Below are 19,042 nucleotides of genomic sequence, written 5' to 3'. Positions count from 1 at the left end.
AAAATACTTGCTGTCGATCTTTATGAGTAAAAAAGAATGCATGAAGCTTAAAACAGGGAATCTGGAGGCAGAGCTTCAGACAACTTCACCACCACCATCAAAGATGAGCTCAACAAATTATTACACATGCTTGTTTATTTTTAGATGCAATAGTGCCCTCTTGTGATTAACATATGAATACACTTCTGATGGCTTGGTATAACCAGGGAGTTTTCAATTAACCATGCCAATTGAGGCAAAGAACTTCACTGACACAAGAAATAGAAAGGGTTCTTCAAATTTGGCCAAATGGGAAAATACACTGTACAATCACAGAGTGTCCAGCAGAACTTCTTTTGGAAGCTCAGAAGTGATGAGTGACACCAACAAAATATATATATATATATATATATATATATATATATATATATATTAATAGGGTGGGTAATATATTAATTGCATGGGTTCATATTAGGGTCTATACTTCTGAAAATTGTTTTGGTTGCTTCATATTTTAATTGAACTAAAAATTTTCTTATAGAGGATTTTAATGCCTCTTACTTTTAGCAAGTTCTCAACTGGAGAGCTACATGTGTTCATTCTTAATCATCAGGAATATTAACTCACTAATCTGCTTTAAACATTATTAATGAATTCTCCCCTAAATAGAAAGTAGTTCTGCTTCCTTTCTCAGCCAGCAACACAATATTGTTAATAAATGTATTATCTCGAAAATACTTTCCAATGGGTTGTTTTGTTTATTAGAAAAAAAGTTTGCATTCCTCTACGTTTTCTATCAGCCATGAGAGTAATCAAAGTCTGCAGAAACTTCTATGGGAGCTGCTCAAAGTGATTCTTCGAGAAAAGACTGCTTGCTGATGTGCAGATATGTAGTCTATCTGGAAATGCACAAGTTTTTACACATAACCTGAAGAGATACACAACAATGCATTCTTATGACATATGATATCTTTAATTAAGTTGATATTGGTGAGTTAAAAAACATGAAGTGAAAAGAGGACAGCTAGGGAAATAAGGTACTCTATGACTATTTATAATAAAATGTTTAAAATAAAAAAGAGGAAGGGACGTCAATTGGCTTCGTAATTGAAGAGAGAAGACTAACCAAGTATGGTCTTCCCAGTTCTCATACAAGCAGAGACCACAGGAGAATAATTCTTACAGAAGAAGCACAGGGAACAAATCATCATTTTTTTGCATATTTTTGTTTCTCAAAATTATTTGGGAGAACTTTGCCTAGTAAAGGATGAGCAAAAACAAGATGCAAGAAACATTAAAAAGTGGGGGGCATCTGGTATTAAGAGTCTTGAAGAATACAGCAAAAGAGAAATTGCTCTATTAGATATTATAATTTGGCATGTAACATGAACATTTAAAATTCTGATTAAAGTGACGAAAATGAACTATTTTTTTTCAAAAAGTCAAATACGAACTTAGGGAATAGAAATCAAAATAAATTTACTCTTGGTAGTAACTTGATGCAAGGATAGAAGTCCTCCCACTTTGATAAACATGGATACAAACTCTTGTCTATATTGTAGGTTTTCCAAGGTTGTCTGGAAAGAGTGCTTCGTGTCAGGCCACATCTAAATGACTCGACATTTCGAGCTAAAAGGCTGTTTACACAATATACACATTCTTTACTTACAGAGCAAAATAAGCTTAACACTTTTACATTAAACACCTGGGATACAGTAGGATTAGTAGCACCATGAAAAATAATTCTTCCCCCAAACTGCAGTCTTCTATTTTACTCAGTGTGATTCTTCTCTTAATTGAATTTTTAATGTGCTGTTTTAGTTACTGGGCAAAATATATATCTTCATCTTACAATCCTTGGGGAAAGTCATTCTGGACCCAAAAAGTAAATTCATTTCCTTATTTCATTCATACAAAGATAATAGAGACCTTGCTCTGGCACATTGTTGAGGTACATCTGAATCTTCATGGTTACTAGTCAGCATGTCCTCTTGGTCATATATAGTAGCACCATTGGTGGCAGCATTGGTAAAGTTGGGAAGAGTGAGACTTTGCATCCTGGGAATTTTATATATATATATATATATATATATATATATATATATATATATATCACATTTAAAAACACACAAGGAATTCTGCAAAATGTTATGTCCTCTTCATGCACACTTGACATCGGCTAATTCGTGTCCTCAAGTCTCCTGCTTTCAGCGTTTCTGACTGAGGTTTGCTGGAAAACAAGAAACAAGATAATCAAATTAGCCTTTCCAGATATTTCACTTCTATTACTGGTTCAAATTCACACCCAGACATTCTATTTGTGCTTAAGTAGCTCTCCTTCTGACTCGATGATTAACTTCTGAGCAATGTGACTCTTCTCTCTACCACTATTATCTTTATTTGTCTCACCCTCTTCTTCTCTTATACATTTCTCTAATAGTCGTAGAATGAGGGAGATCTGGGCAACTGATGGTAAATAAATGATAAAACAATAATGCATATGAAATGCATAACTATAATTGTAAGAAAAATATCAAGTAATGATAACTCAAATGAAGTAATATATAAAAATTAATTTAAACTGAAAAACATCCAATAGATTGAACTATCCTGAAGCAAATATACCATATGTGGTCTTATTCAAACACTGGGATGAGAGCCTTGAAAACATCCTGGGAAAAGAGATCACTGGACTGGGGCAGGGATCATATTACAGCTTCAATTCCTGGGGTGGCCTCACTAGAGTTTGAGCAGCTCAGTTATTCAGCAGATCACATGACCTTTCCTTGCTTTGTCTATTTTGTTACTGAAGGATTAATAACAAGCCATCTGAAACCGCACATACTGAATATTAGCCACGTCTGTTTTTCTGACCTGAGTCAGGTGTATGAAAAGAACAAGTGAAAATAAAAAACACAGTCCACTAAATCCTTAACATTTGTTGGGTATAAACCATCCATGAATGGCTTCTCTCTTCCCCAGTATCTCTGAAGGAAGCTTAGGACCTAAACTAAACTAAAGCCATAAGTAACTTACCTGAACATGTCTGACATATCTACAGTTGCTAGCCAAAAGCTGTAGGAGTTGGCATAGTAATTGCAGGTACCCCGGCCATGACATTCAATGAAAGGAGCTGAACGGAACTCTTCCAAGCAGGAACCAGGGGAGGCCAGGGCTTGACCTGAGCCCTCTGCTCCTGCGCTTGTGTGCTAGAAAGATAAGGGAAAATGTCCCACAATACCTATGTGCTATAATACCTGAGTGTATACCCAAAGACATGTGCTGAATTTGGCCAAACATTCAAATCCAGTGAAGGAATTAGGGCAAGAGGTAAGAGTATATGTGCTGCCAAAGCGAGCACTGGGCAAGAGGCAAGAGAATGGCACCCACAGCAAGGGTACTCAACAAAAGTAACAGGCGGATTATGAAAATATGTTCCAGAAAATATGTGAAGGGGAACACAATACTTGGACAGAAGCTATTTGAGGCTCAAGCTTACTATGAAAACGTCAGGGATTTCTCATATTGGTAAGATACACAGATATGATGGACAGTCAGCTGTGATGACAAAGACAAGAAAGAGTATTTCATACCATCATGAAGGAATAGCCAATCCAGAGAGAATCCCATCCCTGAGGACAGTGGGGAATCTGGATGGTCTGACTGTGAACTGCAATCACCATGGCGGGAGCTTCACATACTGCACATCTGGTAAGGGAAAGGGAGGGGAACACATCTAAATAGTGAGTACGTGGGAAACCACAGTCCCTCTTCTTTGGAAGCCTTCCTGGTACAGAAACCCATTAAGGTGTCTTCAGTGCTCACAAAAGCAGGATTAAAATGCACTTTGAGAACTGCTTTTGCATAAGCTCTGTCTCCCAATGTACACAATAAAGTTATAAACAAAAACTGTAAGCTTTTTTCAAGAAACTACACAACCCCTGCTAGAGAACTTTCATTTTCCATTCTGTCCTAAATTTGTATTCATACTTGCTACGCTCAATGCCGTAATTGCTGTAAGAGTTTGGCTTAGTGTACTGCACACACTACTTGCTGTCAAAGTGCCCAACTGAGGGTAGACATTTAGTAATGCTGAAACTGTGGTAAGAACAATGCCTGGTGAGCTGGAAAAGACAAGAAACAGACACTTTCTCAATCCCCACCCATTATTCTTGTTCCAAAAGATATTTATTAACCATTTGGCAATATTGAGAGAAAAACAGTAGAATGCTGGGCAGCTACCCAGGCACATGGAAATGTGGCTTAAAATCTATAAAATCAAGTAAAGCAGCAACAAAGTAAATATAGCTGAGTCTACCAAATCTTTAATAAAAAGCATGAAGGGACCTTCTGACATATGACTGAACCAATTTGGTGAAGTTTATCTACAAAATAGGGTACACCCTAAAGGACTTTTTACTCCCAAGAGTTGGGGCTGACAAAAATCACAAAGAATAAATTCCCCGCAAATCTGGGCAACTGTATTAAAAACAGCACTGTGAATTTGCTACTAAGAGAAGCTGAACTAGGTTTAACCTTTATATTCAATGTCAAAGAAACTAGACTTTGCAATGATTCATTCTAGAAACTAGACTAGTCATGTCCACTAGTGGACACCTAAGTCAGTTGGGTCATGATCAGAATAAAAAAATGGCAATATCTCATAAGCCTAGAAGATCGAGTTAAACTAGAGTTCTATTGTGGCAAAACTCTAGAAAAATTTCATTAATGGTACCACTCTCCTGTTAGTTATTCATGCTCTAAACCTCAGCTATCACTTCCTCCCTCCCATAACTAATCAACTGCCAAAACCTATCTATTCTATTAAAGTGATACATATTCCCCACTGACAGTTCCACTCCATTCCTACCAGGACTATAGCAATACCTTCAATCTAACTGGTCTGTTTTAGGACTATTCCCTCTGTAATCCATGTTACATTTCCAATGGTTCTGTAATTTTCCGTGAAATGTACCTCAAAAGCTTTTAGGCTCCCCATTATATGCCAGATAAATTCCAAAATAAAATCAGATGTTTCATGAAAGTCTTCTGCAATCTGGGTCCAAGCTAACTTTCCAATCTCTTCTTCCTATGCAGCCTTTACAAATTATATTCTAGATACATCAATCTACTACCCATTCCCATGTTCTCTGCCTAGTATCCCTCCCCTTATAGCTACCTGTGTCTCAAGTCCTTCCCATCCTTCTTCAAGTACTAACCAGGTTAAAATACATTTCTTCCATAAAGTCATCCTAAATTTATTCAGTTAAAATTAAACATTCTTTTCCTTATGCTTTCATAACATTTTATTAGATCTACTGTAGCACTTAGCCAAGCCTGATATATATTAAATTAATTTACATATATTTGACTAATGATTAGTCTGATTTCATTGTATATTACACTATTTCTATCATAGGGTTTGGTCAAAAGTGAACCCCCAATTAATATGGCTTAAACTAAATACCAAATTGAATATTATAAAGGCACTTCTGTCTGACCTAACCTGGGAAGAATATGATGAAATTCTTAGCTTTAGATTCATTTCTGACTAGCTACATTAACTGGGGATTGGTAAAAGTCAAAGCTATACCAGTATCTCACCGACTAATGAATGGCTGGATGCTCCGGCCCTTCAGGGGTTCCATGCTCATTGGCATGGGCTCTGGGGTGGACAGCCAGTAAGAATAGTCATTTCTTGAAGCAAAGTTGCAAACATTATTGATGTTGCAGAACATGAAAGGCATGGTACTGAAGCGACGAAGGCAGCTGCCAGCCGTCCCTAGGAAGAATTGGGGAGAAAAGGATGAAGGACTATACTACGATGATACTTTAGTTTCTTTTGAAACCCAAACAAGAAACCTTTCAAAGAGAAACTTGCCCACACTTCTTAGATAATAAATACACTTTAGTTCTTCAATTATAAGATGCACACTTACTTACATTTGTAACATTTCTAAAATCAGGAGATATCTTATAATTTATATAGGTATTTGTTGTTGAGATTCATTATATATTCCCCAATGCCATTTTTATGCTGGTGATACATTTATAACAATGGTGTCTCATGGAGAATATTGAGTAATCTATTGCAAACAAGTGAAGAGCACACTGATTTCCTATAATATCTTATTAGTACTTCCCTCCAGGACACCCTCTCTCCCTCCAAGACATCCCCAGTATGTTATCTTGTTTGTTTTTGCAATCTCTTTTAGCCTAGGGACAACTGTAGTGCTGGCCTATATGAACCATGAACAGGTCTGGAGGTGAATAATAAAAAGGAAAAAAAATAAAAGAGAAAGGAAGGATGTGAGAGGAAAAAAATTTCAGAACTGGTAAGGGCAATAGAGGTTACTTCTACCAGTGATTAGACCATTTTTCTTTTATTCACCAAAGAATGATGAAAAACTATGTATCCCCTCACACATTTTTAAGTTTAAATATAAATTTTTTCATCAGAATTTTAAATTGATACTATGCCAGTTATTAAGATATTGGTTATTGTCTCTTGGCTCCAAAACCACTTTTCTATACTCTACTTTATGATCTGGAGTCTGGGACTTTGCAAACCATATTTCAAATGTTACCAGCTGTCATGTATAGTGTTTTGTGAATATTTATATTTAAAAACAAACTTTTTATCATGCTTTTAACTGTATCCAATATAATGTTTTGAAACCTAACAATAAGCATTTTTTAAAGTATATAAACTTTTTTCCCAATTAAATGTGCTTTATTATTTATTTAAATCCAAGTTAATTAACATACAATGTAGTGTTGGCTTCAGGAGTAGAACCCAGTGATTCATCTCTTCCATATGATACTCTATTTTTGCATATAAAATAGAAGAAAATGATACTTGTCCTATATCTTTCTTGATCATAATTGTGAAAATCAAATTGAAGAATGGAAATCCAAGTGCTTTTTATTTATAAAGTATTTAAAAAATAAAACTCATATTACTGCCTAATTGAGGACAGAACTGGAAATATCCCTGGTCTTAGAAAGAAATGAAATGGAAGAGGTACATAAAAGGAAGGCCCACAATGATGAGACAGGGATATTCGGTTGCATTTGTGCTTTAGGCTGCCCAAAATGATGCAGAATTCTGTGTAGTCTCCAAATTTTCAAAGAAAATTTTGAAGAAAAATCTCATGAATTCTCAATGCCTCCATATTCTTACAATTATAAGGCTTTAATAGACTAATGGTTCTTAGTATTTTTTTGCTTCATACAGAACAGTTTTAGTATTCAATCTGTTACCTCCACCATCTATTTTTACACACCATAATCCCTTCACTAATCCAACATAGACTGTATTTATGTGATCAGGTGACTGTTTCTTTAAATCAAACCTACATCTGCCTCCATTCTTTAGATCAAGCTTTCTCCAGTTTGATCCTTGTGTGAGCCATGGAAGAGACTCTGCAATATGGGATCACCCTTAGCATCTTGGGCCTTATATCATGGCCTTCCCACATCTGAGGCCTAAACTGCACCTGAGCCAGGGCCAGTCTGTAGCCTCCAAGTCTGAATGCACATTATGACAGCCCTTGCTTGACCAAATACATGCATTTTGAAAAGTTACAGTGACATGCTGGATAGCAGATTCCATTTTCAGTTTGAATTATATTTTTGAATTTCATGGTTCTCAAAGCCTTCTAATGTATCCTCTACTTGACAGGAGAGCAATCTGAAGTTTACAGGCTTAATTATTGATATAAGTTAAGATGCTGATAGTGAAGAAAAGATGGACTAAAAGGAGAAGAATTTTATGGGAGGAAGACTAGAGAAATTTATGTAAAAGGTAGGAAGCCTAGAGAAATTTATGTAAAAGGTAAGGATATTTTCACAATGAAGATTTTTCAATTATGAAATTAGAAAAAGAAGATGTTACATAAAAAAGTATAAAAAGGAAAGGCAAATAAAAGAGAAAAGATGAAAAGGAGACCAAGAAAAGTAGAAGTAGGAGAATAAAGTTGGTGGGCAAACTCCTACTTTATTTGGCTTCATAAAATGACCTTCATAAAATGACCTTGGTTTCCATGTAAGTGGATATGCTTGCTCTGGTGGGCCAGCACTGCCTGGCAGGTGTGGCCATGTGTCCTAGGAACACAGTGAGTAGAGGTCTCTATTGCTGCAGAACTGTTTTCACAGAATAGTCTAGCTAGAGACCTCAGGAGGCTTCCTAACATGAGACCCCAGAAACTTGGAGCCCAGACTATCTTCTTAGATGTCCTTTGGAGGCAAAGGGGATAATGATCTCTAAAATTGGCAGCTGCAGGTCAAACAATGGGGCCTCAAAATGCAAAGTCAAAATTCCACAAAATTAAGGATTTAAAGAGGTCTTGAGAGTCATCCATCCAGTCCAGCCTCATTCCATCAACCAAACTGCCTATTACAGTATAGAGAAGATGAACAGGAACCCACTAAATGAAGTGGATTTTATATACAAATATGGTGCTTTGTGTAGTTTTAATCAACTCTGGTAATACTTTACAAAGCTAAAGCACTTATTTTAGGAACTATAAACTAGCATCATTAAGAAATGACCTTATTTTCTTTGATTTTAAAACCAAGATTCTCTTCAGAATTTATCTTTCAACTTGATGAAGACCAGTGTCAGAGAAAAAGAAACTATCTCCTCTGAGTTGTGAACACTGCCCTCTCAAGTAGCTGCTAGACTGTATAGAGCCCAGAGAATCTATGTCCTTAATAACTAAGCTAAAAGTACATGTGGCCCTTCCCCAAATATGCTGCTTTAGGCCAAGAATTGTACCTTACACTAGCTAACTAATGCTTTTAAAGTAAAATATTACTTATTTAAAACTTACAGTGAATATATTCAGCTGCCCTTGACATGGTCTTCAATTCGGAAGCCCCAAAAGAATAGAGAGATACATTTTGTCCAAAGCTACTCTAGAACCCAACCGGATTTTCAAAACAAAACACAACGCACAGTAAAAAATTAAAATGCCAATGATCTCACCCAAGTCTTGACCGTGAGCTCTTTTATTTCCTTGAACATACAGGAGAGAAAAGCCTTCATAAATCTGGACAGTTCCATGTGGGCATTGTGGTGCGTCTGTTGTCTGGCTGTGACGTGTGATGAGGAATCCATGGGCAATAGAGGAGGTTCCTGGGGGGCCTGGGGGACCCTGCAATCCATCTGGTCCAGGGGGACCATCCAAACCACGGGTACCTATTTCCATGGAATCATCAGTATACAAAATTTAAGTAAGCTCTGATCCACTATTATGGCTATTGACAAAACATTATGACCTCATTTGATTCATTAATTTAGTCAATATTTGTAGAGTGTCTATAAAGGCATTGTTAGATATCATGTATTTGGAGGTAAATAAAATATGGTCCCTGCTCTTAAAGAGATTTAAACATATATTTTTTTTCCTAATGGAATTGGTTGACAACATTAGGCATTAAATAAATACTGGGCGACAGAACATCAGATGGGAAGAAGTGATGCTTATTCAGGAAGCCTGTGTGTTATCTGGTCTCTTGCTCTACTACAGGAGTCCAAACTCCAGGACGAAATTTCAGTTTGCTGTTTTGTTCATCAACAAGAAAGGAAGGGTGTGGTTGCCATCAGTCTGCCAGTTTCAGTGCTGAAAAACATTTTCCTTTGAATCTGGGCAATTATTCTCCGGCATACCTTTTTGTTTAGAGAATAGGCAGGGCACTCTAAAGCAGTCTTTTCAAAATGTCTATTTTCAATTTGCCACTGATTCCCTTTCTCTAGTTAGCCTCTTGATTTGAGCTTATTTTAAATTTCTCTTTACACACAGGCATTTTGCCACTGTGTATACACATTTTCACTTTGGGGAAACTTCACAGCAATGCCCACATGTGATGATACTAACTTGTTTCTTTCCTGTATGCAGTTAATGAAATGGCAGGGTATTGGTTCCAGGAAGACCATAGGTATTATCACTCTGTCTTGCTGCCACTGATATTTTTTGCCAATAAATATTCTTTATGTTTATATTATTCAGAGTTATATTTATATTGTCTAGAGTTGCTAACACATATTAAAAATCTATTTAGTTTATTATCATTTATTTCTGTTTTAGCAATCTTACGAGTGTGTTTTTTTAATTTTTTTATTGAAGTATAGTTAACAAACAGTATTATATTAGTTTCAGGTGTACAATACAGTAATCCAACAATTCAATACATTAATCATTGTTCATCATGATAAGTGAGTACTTTCAATCCCCTCTATTTCACCCACCCCCAATCCACCTCCCTTTTGGCAATCACCAGTTTGTTCTCTGTATTCAAGAGTCTAGTTTTTTGTTTGTCTCTTTTTTTCCTTTGTTCATTTGTTTATTGAATTCCACATATGAGTGAACTCATATGGTATTTCTCTTTCTCTGAGTTATTTCATTTAGTATTATACACTCTAGGTCCATCCATGTTATTGTAAATGACAAGATCTCATTCTTTCTTATGGCTGAGTAATATTCCTGTGTGTGTGTGTGTGTGTGTGTGTGTGTGTGTGTCTGTGTATCACAGATATATATATCTGTTCATCTATTAGTGGAAAGCTGGGCTGCTTCCATATCTTGGCTATTGTAAATAATGCTACAATAAACAGAGGGGTGGGTGTATCTTTTTGAATTAGTGTTTTTGGGTTTTTTTGGGGTAAATACCCAGTAGTAGAATTACTGGATCATTGTGGTAATTCTATTTTTAATTTTTTGAGGAACCTCTATACTGTTTTCCACAATGGCTGCACCAATTTACATTCCCACAAACAGTACATGAGGGTTCCTTTTTCTCCATGTCCTTGTCAACACCCGTTATTTCCTGTCTTTTGATGGGATGAGTATAAGATGATATATCATTGTCATTTTGATTTGCATTTCCCTGATGATTAGTGATATTGAGCATCTTTTCACGTGTCTGTTGGCCATCTATATGTCTAGTTTGGAAAAGTGTCTATTCAGTTCCTCTGCCTGGATTTTTTATTGTAAGGTGACTCAAATTCTTCTAGGAAGTAGCTGGAGAACATATTGGAAATATAGTGGATACCAGAGTCAACATTATCAGGAGCACCTATTCATCAATGAACGAAAAAATCTGAGTATTAATTTGTCATCTCAGTATACCACTATGACTCTCAAAGCTCTATGGGGATCAGTTTAAACTTTACAAACTCTACAACTACATTTACTGAATTTTATGGGGGAAATTAAATTGTATTGTCATATTTTCAAACATGGAAGGATTCACAATAGTTTCAAAATGGTCATGGGATTTAAATCAATACACTGAAAAAGATCAGAACAGGTTAAGTACAGGGAGTGCCTGGAAAAACTTTTGAGGAAGAGCTGGGTTTTCCAGTGCTCTAAACACACACACACACACACACACACACACACACACACACACACAAGCTTTCTATGCTTTTCTTATACTGGAAAATCTCCTTGTATGTGCTATCCTCTTTTCCCCCAGCAACAGAGTCAGCAGGTAGGTACACTCTCTCAAGAGAAAACTCTCACAGCTCCAATTGGACACCATACATGTACAAGTGTCTCAGACTTGAGAATGCTATTGGCAGCATTATTCTACTTGTCTCACCTGGCTGGCCTGGCAGACCTGGGTCTCCTTTGCGCCCTCCTGCACCATCAAAGCCTGGGAGTCCGTTGCGTCCAGGATCTCCTGGAGGGCCAATTGGACCTATAGGGGAAGAAAACAGGTCTTCAAATATGGGTGTAATTCCATATCCAGACAGATACAGGAAACTTAAGGTCCTTCAGTGTCACTAAATTCATAATCTGGTCTTGTCTTCAATCCAGATACATGAAGGAATAGCTCAAGCCTGGGACAAACGAAGCAGACAAGGATTTAGCTTTAGTTTTAAATGATCAATTTTTCTCTGCAGAGATTCCCATAGTATGGCAGTTGTGTCTCTGCCTCAGAACAAAATAGGAGTACAAGGCCTGACTTTGTTATCCGTCCCACCACAGGTGGGAGTTGTTACTGCCTGGTTCATATAGATTATGGAAAGATTGACAACCAATCACTTAATAAATGAGAAAGACTGAAGTTAGTTTCTAGCTTTGTTTTATAATCAGAGTTGGCTGCAAGCATAGAGTCAAATGGCCAACTAGACAGGATTTAGTTTAAAAATCATGAGGTCTCACAGTGGAGAAGTGACAGTCCACCAAATTAGCTTTGTATCCTTCTGGTGGTTGGAACAGAGAAAGCACCAGATCTTGAATGCATTTTCATTTCTTCACAAAATTTGTAACAACATTAACCCAATCGTTCAAATTAGAATAGCCAGAAGAACTGGCTAGGAGCGGTCAGACTTGGGGTAAAGGATAAGATTAGGGCATGAGAAATGAACATTTTCAAGAAAACAGGAGATGGGACCTGTGGCAGTCTGCTATTCTACAAGCTGTTGAGACTCCTCAGAAATGAATTCTGGCAAGTAACAGGAGAACTAGGGAAATGTTCTCAAATAGATAAAGCTTAGAAAGATGATCTGCAAAGGTACCTGGTAAGCCTTGAGGTCCTGGTAGTCCTGGTAGACCTTTTAATCCAGGCTGGCCTGGGATCCCTGGTGGACCAACATCTCCTTTGATTATAATACTCTGTCCTGAAGGACCAGGTAATCCAGGGGGACCTAAGAGGTAAAATATTCAAGTTTGAAGGTAGGAAAAAGAAAGGCCAGAAGGAATGGATGCCAAAGTGTCCTAAGGTCAGAATAAAAATTGGTGTGAAAAACACAAGTTATAGGTGTTGAAATACTGCCATGTCCAACAGAAATGTGTCTGGGAAAACTATCATCTCACCCAGAAGACTGAAAAAATAAATAATTTCCTTAGGGTCAATGGAAAAATTAGGCCTACTGTCCCTATTTTCAAGCTTTGAAGCATGACTTGGTTACTAGAAAGTCTAATCCATTACAAATCTGTGTCAGGGGAAGACAATTCTATTTCCGGACAAGTCCATTCTGATTCTAACATCATTTGCGCTTCTTGTTTATTGTGCTTGTGAAGTGTCCCACTGAACTAGTGATGGAATTTAGCACTTGTCCTATTTCAATTTACAGGAAACCTCTATAAGTCTCCAGCAAAAAGAACTATTTTCATATTGAAAATACTTCCAACTAAAAATGACTTGCTCTTGTGATCTGTTCAACTGAATACGGGAAGGTTAGTATAAAAGCCAATAAAAATCTTAGTGAAGCATTATTGTTAGCCCTGTATCCATCTTAAACTTAAAAGATCTGGTATCAATCTTACATTAGTAAATAGAGAGGTTGAGAGATGAGTAAATAAAGGGAACAATCCCTCAGTTGTTGGGGATTGAGACTCTAAAATTTTAGTTGAAAGACAGAATGCAAACATTCAAATTCCTCAATGTGTTTAAAAATCAGGTATAACTTGGGGCGCCTGGGTGGCGCAGTCGGTTAAGCGTCCGACTTCAGCCAGGTCACGATCTCGCGGTCTGTGAGTTCGAGCCCCGCGTCGGGCTCTGGGCTGATGGCTCAGAGCCTGGAGCCTGTTTCTGATTCTGTGTCGCCCTCTCTCTGCCCCTCCCCCGTTCATGCTCTGTCTCTCTCTGTCCCAAAAATAAATAAACGTTGAAAAAAAAAATTAAAAAAAAAATCAGGTATAACTAGCTCCTGGAGTAAGTCTTACCTGGGGGGCCAACAAGTCCTGGATCCCCTTCAGGGCCAGTTGAACCAGGTATTCCACTGGGTCCCTTCATGCCTGCAAAGAAGGTACATACAATGGCACAGAAAAGCGACAGGGGCCTAGCATTTACCCAGTCAAATCAGAAAATGGGTATCTTATCCCAAAGGAGTTTAAAATAAAAAGGGAACTTCAAAATATCCCTTCAAATACCTGGAAATCCTGGAACACCTGGGAGACCAGGATCTCCTTTCATTCCATTGAGACCTGGCCGACCAGGATTACCCTGAATAAACAAAATTGTTGATTTTAGAAAAGAAAATTGGAGGGGGAGAGAGTGAGGTTATATAGTATTCATATTCATTTATAGCACTGGCTCTAGAGTCAAACTTCCAAGATCCAAATCCCAATTTTGCCTCTTACTAGTCCGTGTGACCTTGAGTTGATTATTTAACCCCTTTGATTCACAGTTTTGTCACCTCTAACATAGAGAAAATAATAGTATCAACTTCATGGAGGTTTTGTGAGGATTAAATGAGATAGCTCATATTAAGTACTTAGAAAACTGATTGGCATGTAGTGTGTACTTAAGAAATGGCAGCTATTATTTTATTATCATTAACAAAGAGGTTTTTTTTTTAGTATAGCACTGAGGTGATAAGTGCTTCAGTTAGAGTCACAAGTGCAAGTGCAGAAATGATAGTCTGCAAGACTTAGCAAAAAATATAGCAGGGCCTGTTACTTAATTGGGTTTGAGGGCCAGGAAAACTATGGGAAGAAGAAGAGTTGAGAGGAAGTCTAGAATGCACCTAAAGGAAGAGTAAGTGTGTTAAAATGAAACTCTTATTATTAGGAATAAAAGAGGGGCAAACATGGTACATATTAGTCCAACATGTAAGAAACAGCTTAAAAAACCAGGGCATGTTAGAAAGACATAGGATCCAGCTTGAAGAAGTTTCCAAATCCAGGATAATTTGAGCATGAAAATAGGTAATTACAGTTTAAAAAACTTAAAAATCATTAAAAAAAGAGACTTTATGAGTCCATACTAATAATAAATAAATAATACATGGAAGAGAAGGGAGGCTCTTGCTTACCAAAGGGCTGACTGGTATATGTAGAGGTAGTGCTAGAGTTAAAAAATTATCAATTTGCCACTATTCTAGTATTGGTTGGTTGAGACAAAAATCATAAATAGATTTAACTATATGGGTAAATTCTGATGATGAGCAATATATTTGCATGGTCTTAATGTGCATTCCTATAGTTTTGCTTATTAGTCACAAGGAGAAGAATAGTAACCATACAGTGGAGAAACCAGATAACAATTTGTTGGAATGATCAAAATTAAAATCACCAGTGAAGGGCAGATGGCTATTATGGGCCTAAATATCTGATGGAGGACACAACATCACTCATGTAGTATTCCAGCTTGGGATGCATAACTAGAGTGAAGAAACAGCAGACAAAAGAAGGAACATTCTATTTTTAAAAATAGAATATATTAAAATCAGCATGCACTCAGGTATTTAGTACTAAAAAAGCATGACAGTTGCAACTTATTCTCAAATGTTTATACATATACACACACACAACATACAGGGTAAAACATTAACAACCAGTCCATCTGAATAAATGATACATGAAGGGTTTTTTTTTTTTTACCATTCTTGGAGTTTTTCTGTAAGTTTAACGTTATTTCCAATAAAAGAATTAAAAAACATGCAAATATAAAAACTAATTTACACAAAAGAAAATGAACAGAACTTGATAATACTAGATTCATGAAATCTTGGTATCAGGCAGTAGTAGTCTTGAATCAAGTATAGAGACATGTGAACTGGAAGAACACGGGAAATGAGTGAAGAGGGAGTAAGTAGAGAATGAATAAAGAGAAGACTAAAATTTAATTCTAGCATGTGTCTAGAAGAAAAGTGGTGACATGAGGAAAAGAGGTTAGTTGCTGGAAAGCTTTAAGGACTACTTTTTTAGATCCTTTTTCTTTTTTCTGCTATAAAGCAGCCACCAGTGAGTTAAAAGACTGAGCCCAGACTGTGTTGGTCGCCAAATCTAACAATCCTCCTGAATGAATGCAAGAAACGTTAATGATTCAAAAAGAAGCATGTGACTTTCTGGGTCACTCAAACCAATGTGCAAAAGTACATGAGTACAGATGTAGGGATATGTTATTATTCCTTTTTTAAGGTGAAGACAGAAGCCTAAACTGTCTATCTGCCTTACTCATAGACACAAAGCAGAAGTGTGAAGTGGAGCTAAAATTTGAACCTAATTCTAATTTCAAAGTCTAAAATATCCCCACTCAACTCTAATTACTTCCCTGTGAAAGGTCTCATCCACATTCAATGCTCTGATATGTGTGTCTTCTTTTATGAATTTGCTTTCACTGAAAAGAAGGTTTCTCAAACCTAAACAATATACATAGCAATGACTCCAGGTAAAATATCTTCTGAGGAACTCCTTAACTATACAGTAACAAGGTTCCTTTAGTTGGAAAAAATAGGAAACTTGCCTTTTTTTTCTTCGTAATTCACCAGGGAGCCATATATACAGCCTTGACCAGTAAATACTAATAAAAATAATGCAGCTTAGAATTCTCATTTTGAATGCACACAACCACACCCCTTTCTCATCAAATATCTACCCCCATTTCCTACCTGGAGTCCTGGTGGTCCTTGATCTCCTTTCAAACCAGGCAAACCAGGTTGGCCAGGTTGGCCTGGGTTTCCTCTCTCTCCTTTAATACCTCCATTTCCAGGGAGACCCCGGGGACCTTCTGGACCTGGTAGACCTTGATAATGCACAACAAATGGCCAAATTTCAGTATAGCATAAGAGTAGTATAAAAGTCTGGCTTTTAAATTATCAGTCACCTAAATCCTATTAGTTTGCAGAATAAAATCCAGACTATATTAAAATATACAGGCCTATGATAACCCTTTCTAATATAAATTAGGCTGGGTTCTTTTTGCTATTAACACTGATTTGCAGACCATTTTAGTTTGCATTTTATTATATGTTAAATCTAATAAGATCACAGTTAAAGAAAGGACCCAGGACATTATAATAAAGATTGCTTCTGTAACCCCAAGTGTTTAACTTAAGTGAAAGTAAACAAACACTATAGGGCACTGTTCTCAAATTGGAGCATATATCAGAATCCCCAGGAGACTCTGTTAAAACATATTCTTGAGCTTACCCCCAAAGTTTTGGATTCAGGAAGGCTGGGGAGGGGTCCAGGAATCTGCATTCTTACAAGTGCCCTGTAACTAAAGCTGCTGGTTTCAGACCACACTTTAAGAATTGGTACTTAGGACAATCAGGGATTCAAGCAATTTGTCTCATTGCGATTAATATCAAATTGCTATATAAGTAGTTATTTTGTAAGTAGTATTTGTAAGTGGTTTCATTCGGCTTTTATTACTATGCAATTAAGATAGTTACTTGAGCAAACTGTTTGATTTCATTTTAGTGCCATGCTTATTAATATACGGTAATATTTTAGTGTCAGAAATTCATTTAAATTATTTGTGAAGAAAAATTTTGCATATGTCTTGTGAATAAATAAAATTATTTAAAATAGGGTTTTTGCTAAGTTCTTTTCCTTATACAATATTTTTAACTTTTCATTCTAAATAAAGATATTAGGTCCATGAAGCAACCAAGGGGATCTTGTGAATGGTCACATCTTTTGTCACTAGGTGGGAAATAGCTGTTACTTACTTGCTACACAGTGATTGAAGCTAGGACTATCTAGTTCTGCCTTAAGAAATTAGTTATGAAGCACTAAGTAATGAACAGGCAAAAGCACTTACACATTTTCTCCTCTGGTTATCTTAGTGTTTCATTGGTTTCAATAAAAAATGAAAATATATAGTGATTACTTTGGAAGGAAATATCATAGGCAAATGAATTTAGAATACCTGAATTCATGCTTACCTACAGACAAAGGGTCATATTTTTGATCGGAGATAAAATTCAGACTTTAGTTCTCTTCCAATACTCCTAAGACCCAGAATCAATGACTATATTCTAACAAGGCAGCATGGCATACAGATTAAGAACTCTGGGCTCTGGAGCTAGAATGCTAGGTTGGAATCCCAGCTCCAATAATCATTAGCTGCTAGACTTTAGCAAGATTATTAATCTCTTTGGCCTCAATTTCCTCCTTTTTAAAATGAAATAAGAATAGTACCTACTTTATCAGGTTGTACCAAGGATTAAATAAGATAATATGTATACATTATTTAACACAGTGCCTGGCACATAGTAAGAATTATGAAAGAGACTTTTAAAAATTATTATCACTATTATTACCTTCATTCTTAGTAAAACTTAAAGAACCTATCTTTGAAATATAAGCCCATTTTAAATATTTCAGCTATTTCTATGTTATTTCATATGATAACACTACTCTATCTGGCACATGAGAAAGAGGAAGCAGGTCCACAAGAGCACAATTGTTTTATCTTTAAGCAGTTTAAATTATATAGTCAGCCAAATCCAGCAACCAGAGAGACACACTTAGAAATTCCCTTCCTGATCATAAAGAAAGGGCTGGAATACTTTACACTAAAATAAACAAAGAAAAGCAATTGTTGAGTTCAAACCCCTTAGATAGGGTTTTCTAAGCAAAATTATTTGCTTTCATCCATAATGTATAATTTGGACTAGAAATCAGGTAGCAAATCATCTTATTAGGAAAAAAATAAACTGTTAATCAGCCCAACAATGACAAAGTAAGAGTAAGATCGGGAAAAAAGGGAATCTTTTATGATTCTTTTCCCCAGGCTGAAAAGTTATCAGAATATTTGAAAAAAAAAAGTAGGCATGTTATGGACATTGTTCTTTCTGCAATTAAAATAAGATATTGGGAAATTTACGTGTTATTAATTCATACCTGCCATTCTGGAGTCCCTCAAATTTAAATTAATGATTTGCTAATGATATAAGGGACATATAGATTTTATTTTTAAAGTCCTCAACAGCTACGCTCTTCCATTTTTGAAAATAGCCACATAAACATAAATCAGAGCAATGTCAAGCAACAAACTTCAAGAAAATAATATCAATATGCAGAAATTACAAACGGGCCAGATACCTGACTGAAAATCTTAACGCAGTCTTAAAGATAACAATAAGTGTATATCCATTTAAAATTCAACATGTCTTCACGTAAGAATTACCTATTATAAACAATTGAAGCCACAAAGACCTAATGTCATTTCAAACTTGATTATAAACAACTAACATTACCTTCACCAATATGTTAAATACCAGAGCAGGTAGTATTTGAGAACAGCCCCCTTCAATGACTTCTGAGTTATAGCAAAAACAAAACAAAACAAAACAAAAACAAAAAACTGCATTTCT

The 19,042-nt window shown here is 36.3% G+C and overlaps 1 protein-coding gene across 2 annotated transcripts in view; it reads right to left on the bottom strand.

Moving 5' to 3' along the window:
- Window positions 1–933: 933 nt before the first annotated feature.
- COL4A5 (collagen type IV alpha 5 chain) overlaps window positions 934–19,042 on the bottom strand; it is a 243,941-nt gene continuing 225,832 nt past the window's right edge. For both annotated transcript variants that reach the window (XM_030305778.1, XM_030305781.1), the window contains 10 exons: window positions 16,328–16,461; window positions 13,866–13,938; window positions 13,659–13,730; window positions 12,509–12,637; window positions 11,587–11,685; window positions 8,969–9,181; window positions 5,584–5,761; window positions 3,573–3,687; window positions 3,016–3,188; window positions 934–2,209 (listed from right to left, as the gene is read on the bottom strand). In XM_030305778.1, coding sequence (XP_030161638.1) covers window positions 2,128–2,209; window positions 3,016–3,188; window positions 3,573–3,687; window positions 5,584–5,761; window positions 8,969–9,181; window positions 11,587–11,685; window positions 12,509–12,637; window positions 13,659–13,730; window positions 13,866–13,938; window positions 16,328–16,461 — 1,268 coding nt within the window. In that variant the 3' untranslated portion in view covers window positions 934–2,127. The remainder of the gene's footprint in view (window positions 2,210–3,015; window positions 3,189–3,572; window positions 3,688–5,583; window positions 5,762–8,968; window positions 9,182–11,586; window positions 11,686–12,508; window positions 12,638–13,658; window positions 13,731–13,865; window positions 13,939–16,327; window positions 16,462–19,042) is intronic.

This window comes from Lynx canadensis, chromosome X (assembly GCF_007474595.2).
Source record: "Lynx canadensis isolate LIC74 chromosome X, mLynCan4.pri.v2, whole genome shotgun sequence".
Classification (NCBI taxonomy): domain Eukaryota; kingdom Metazoa; phylum Chordata; class Mammalia; order Carnivora; family Felidae; genus Lynx; species Lynx canadensis.
This window is presented reverse-complemented; position numbering and strand designations above follow the sequence as displayed.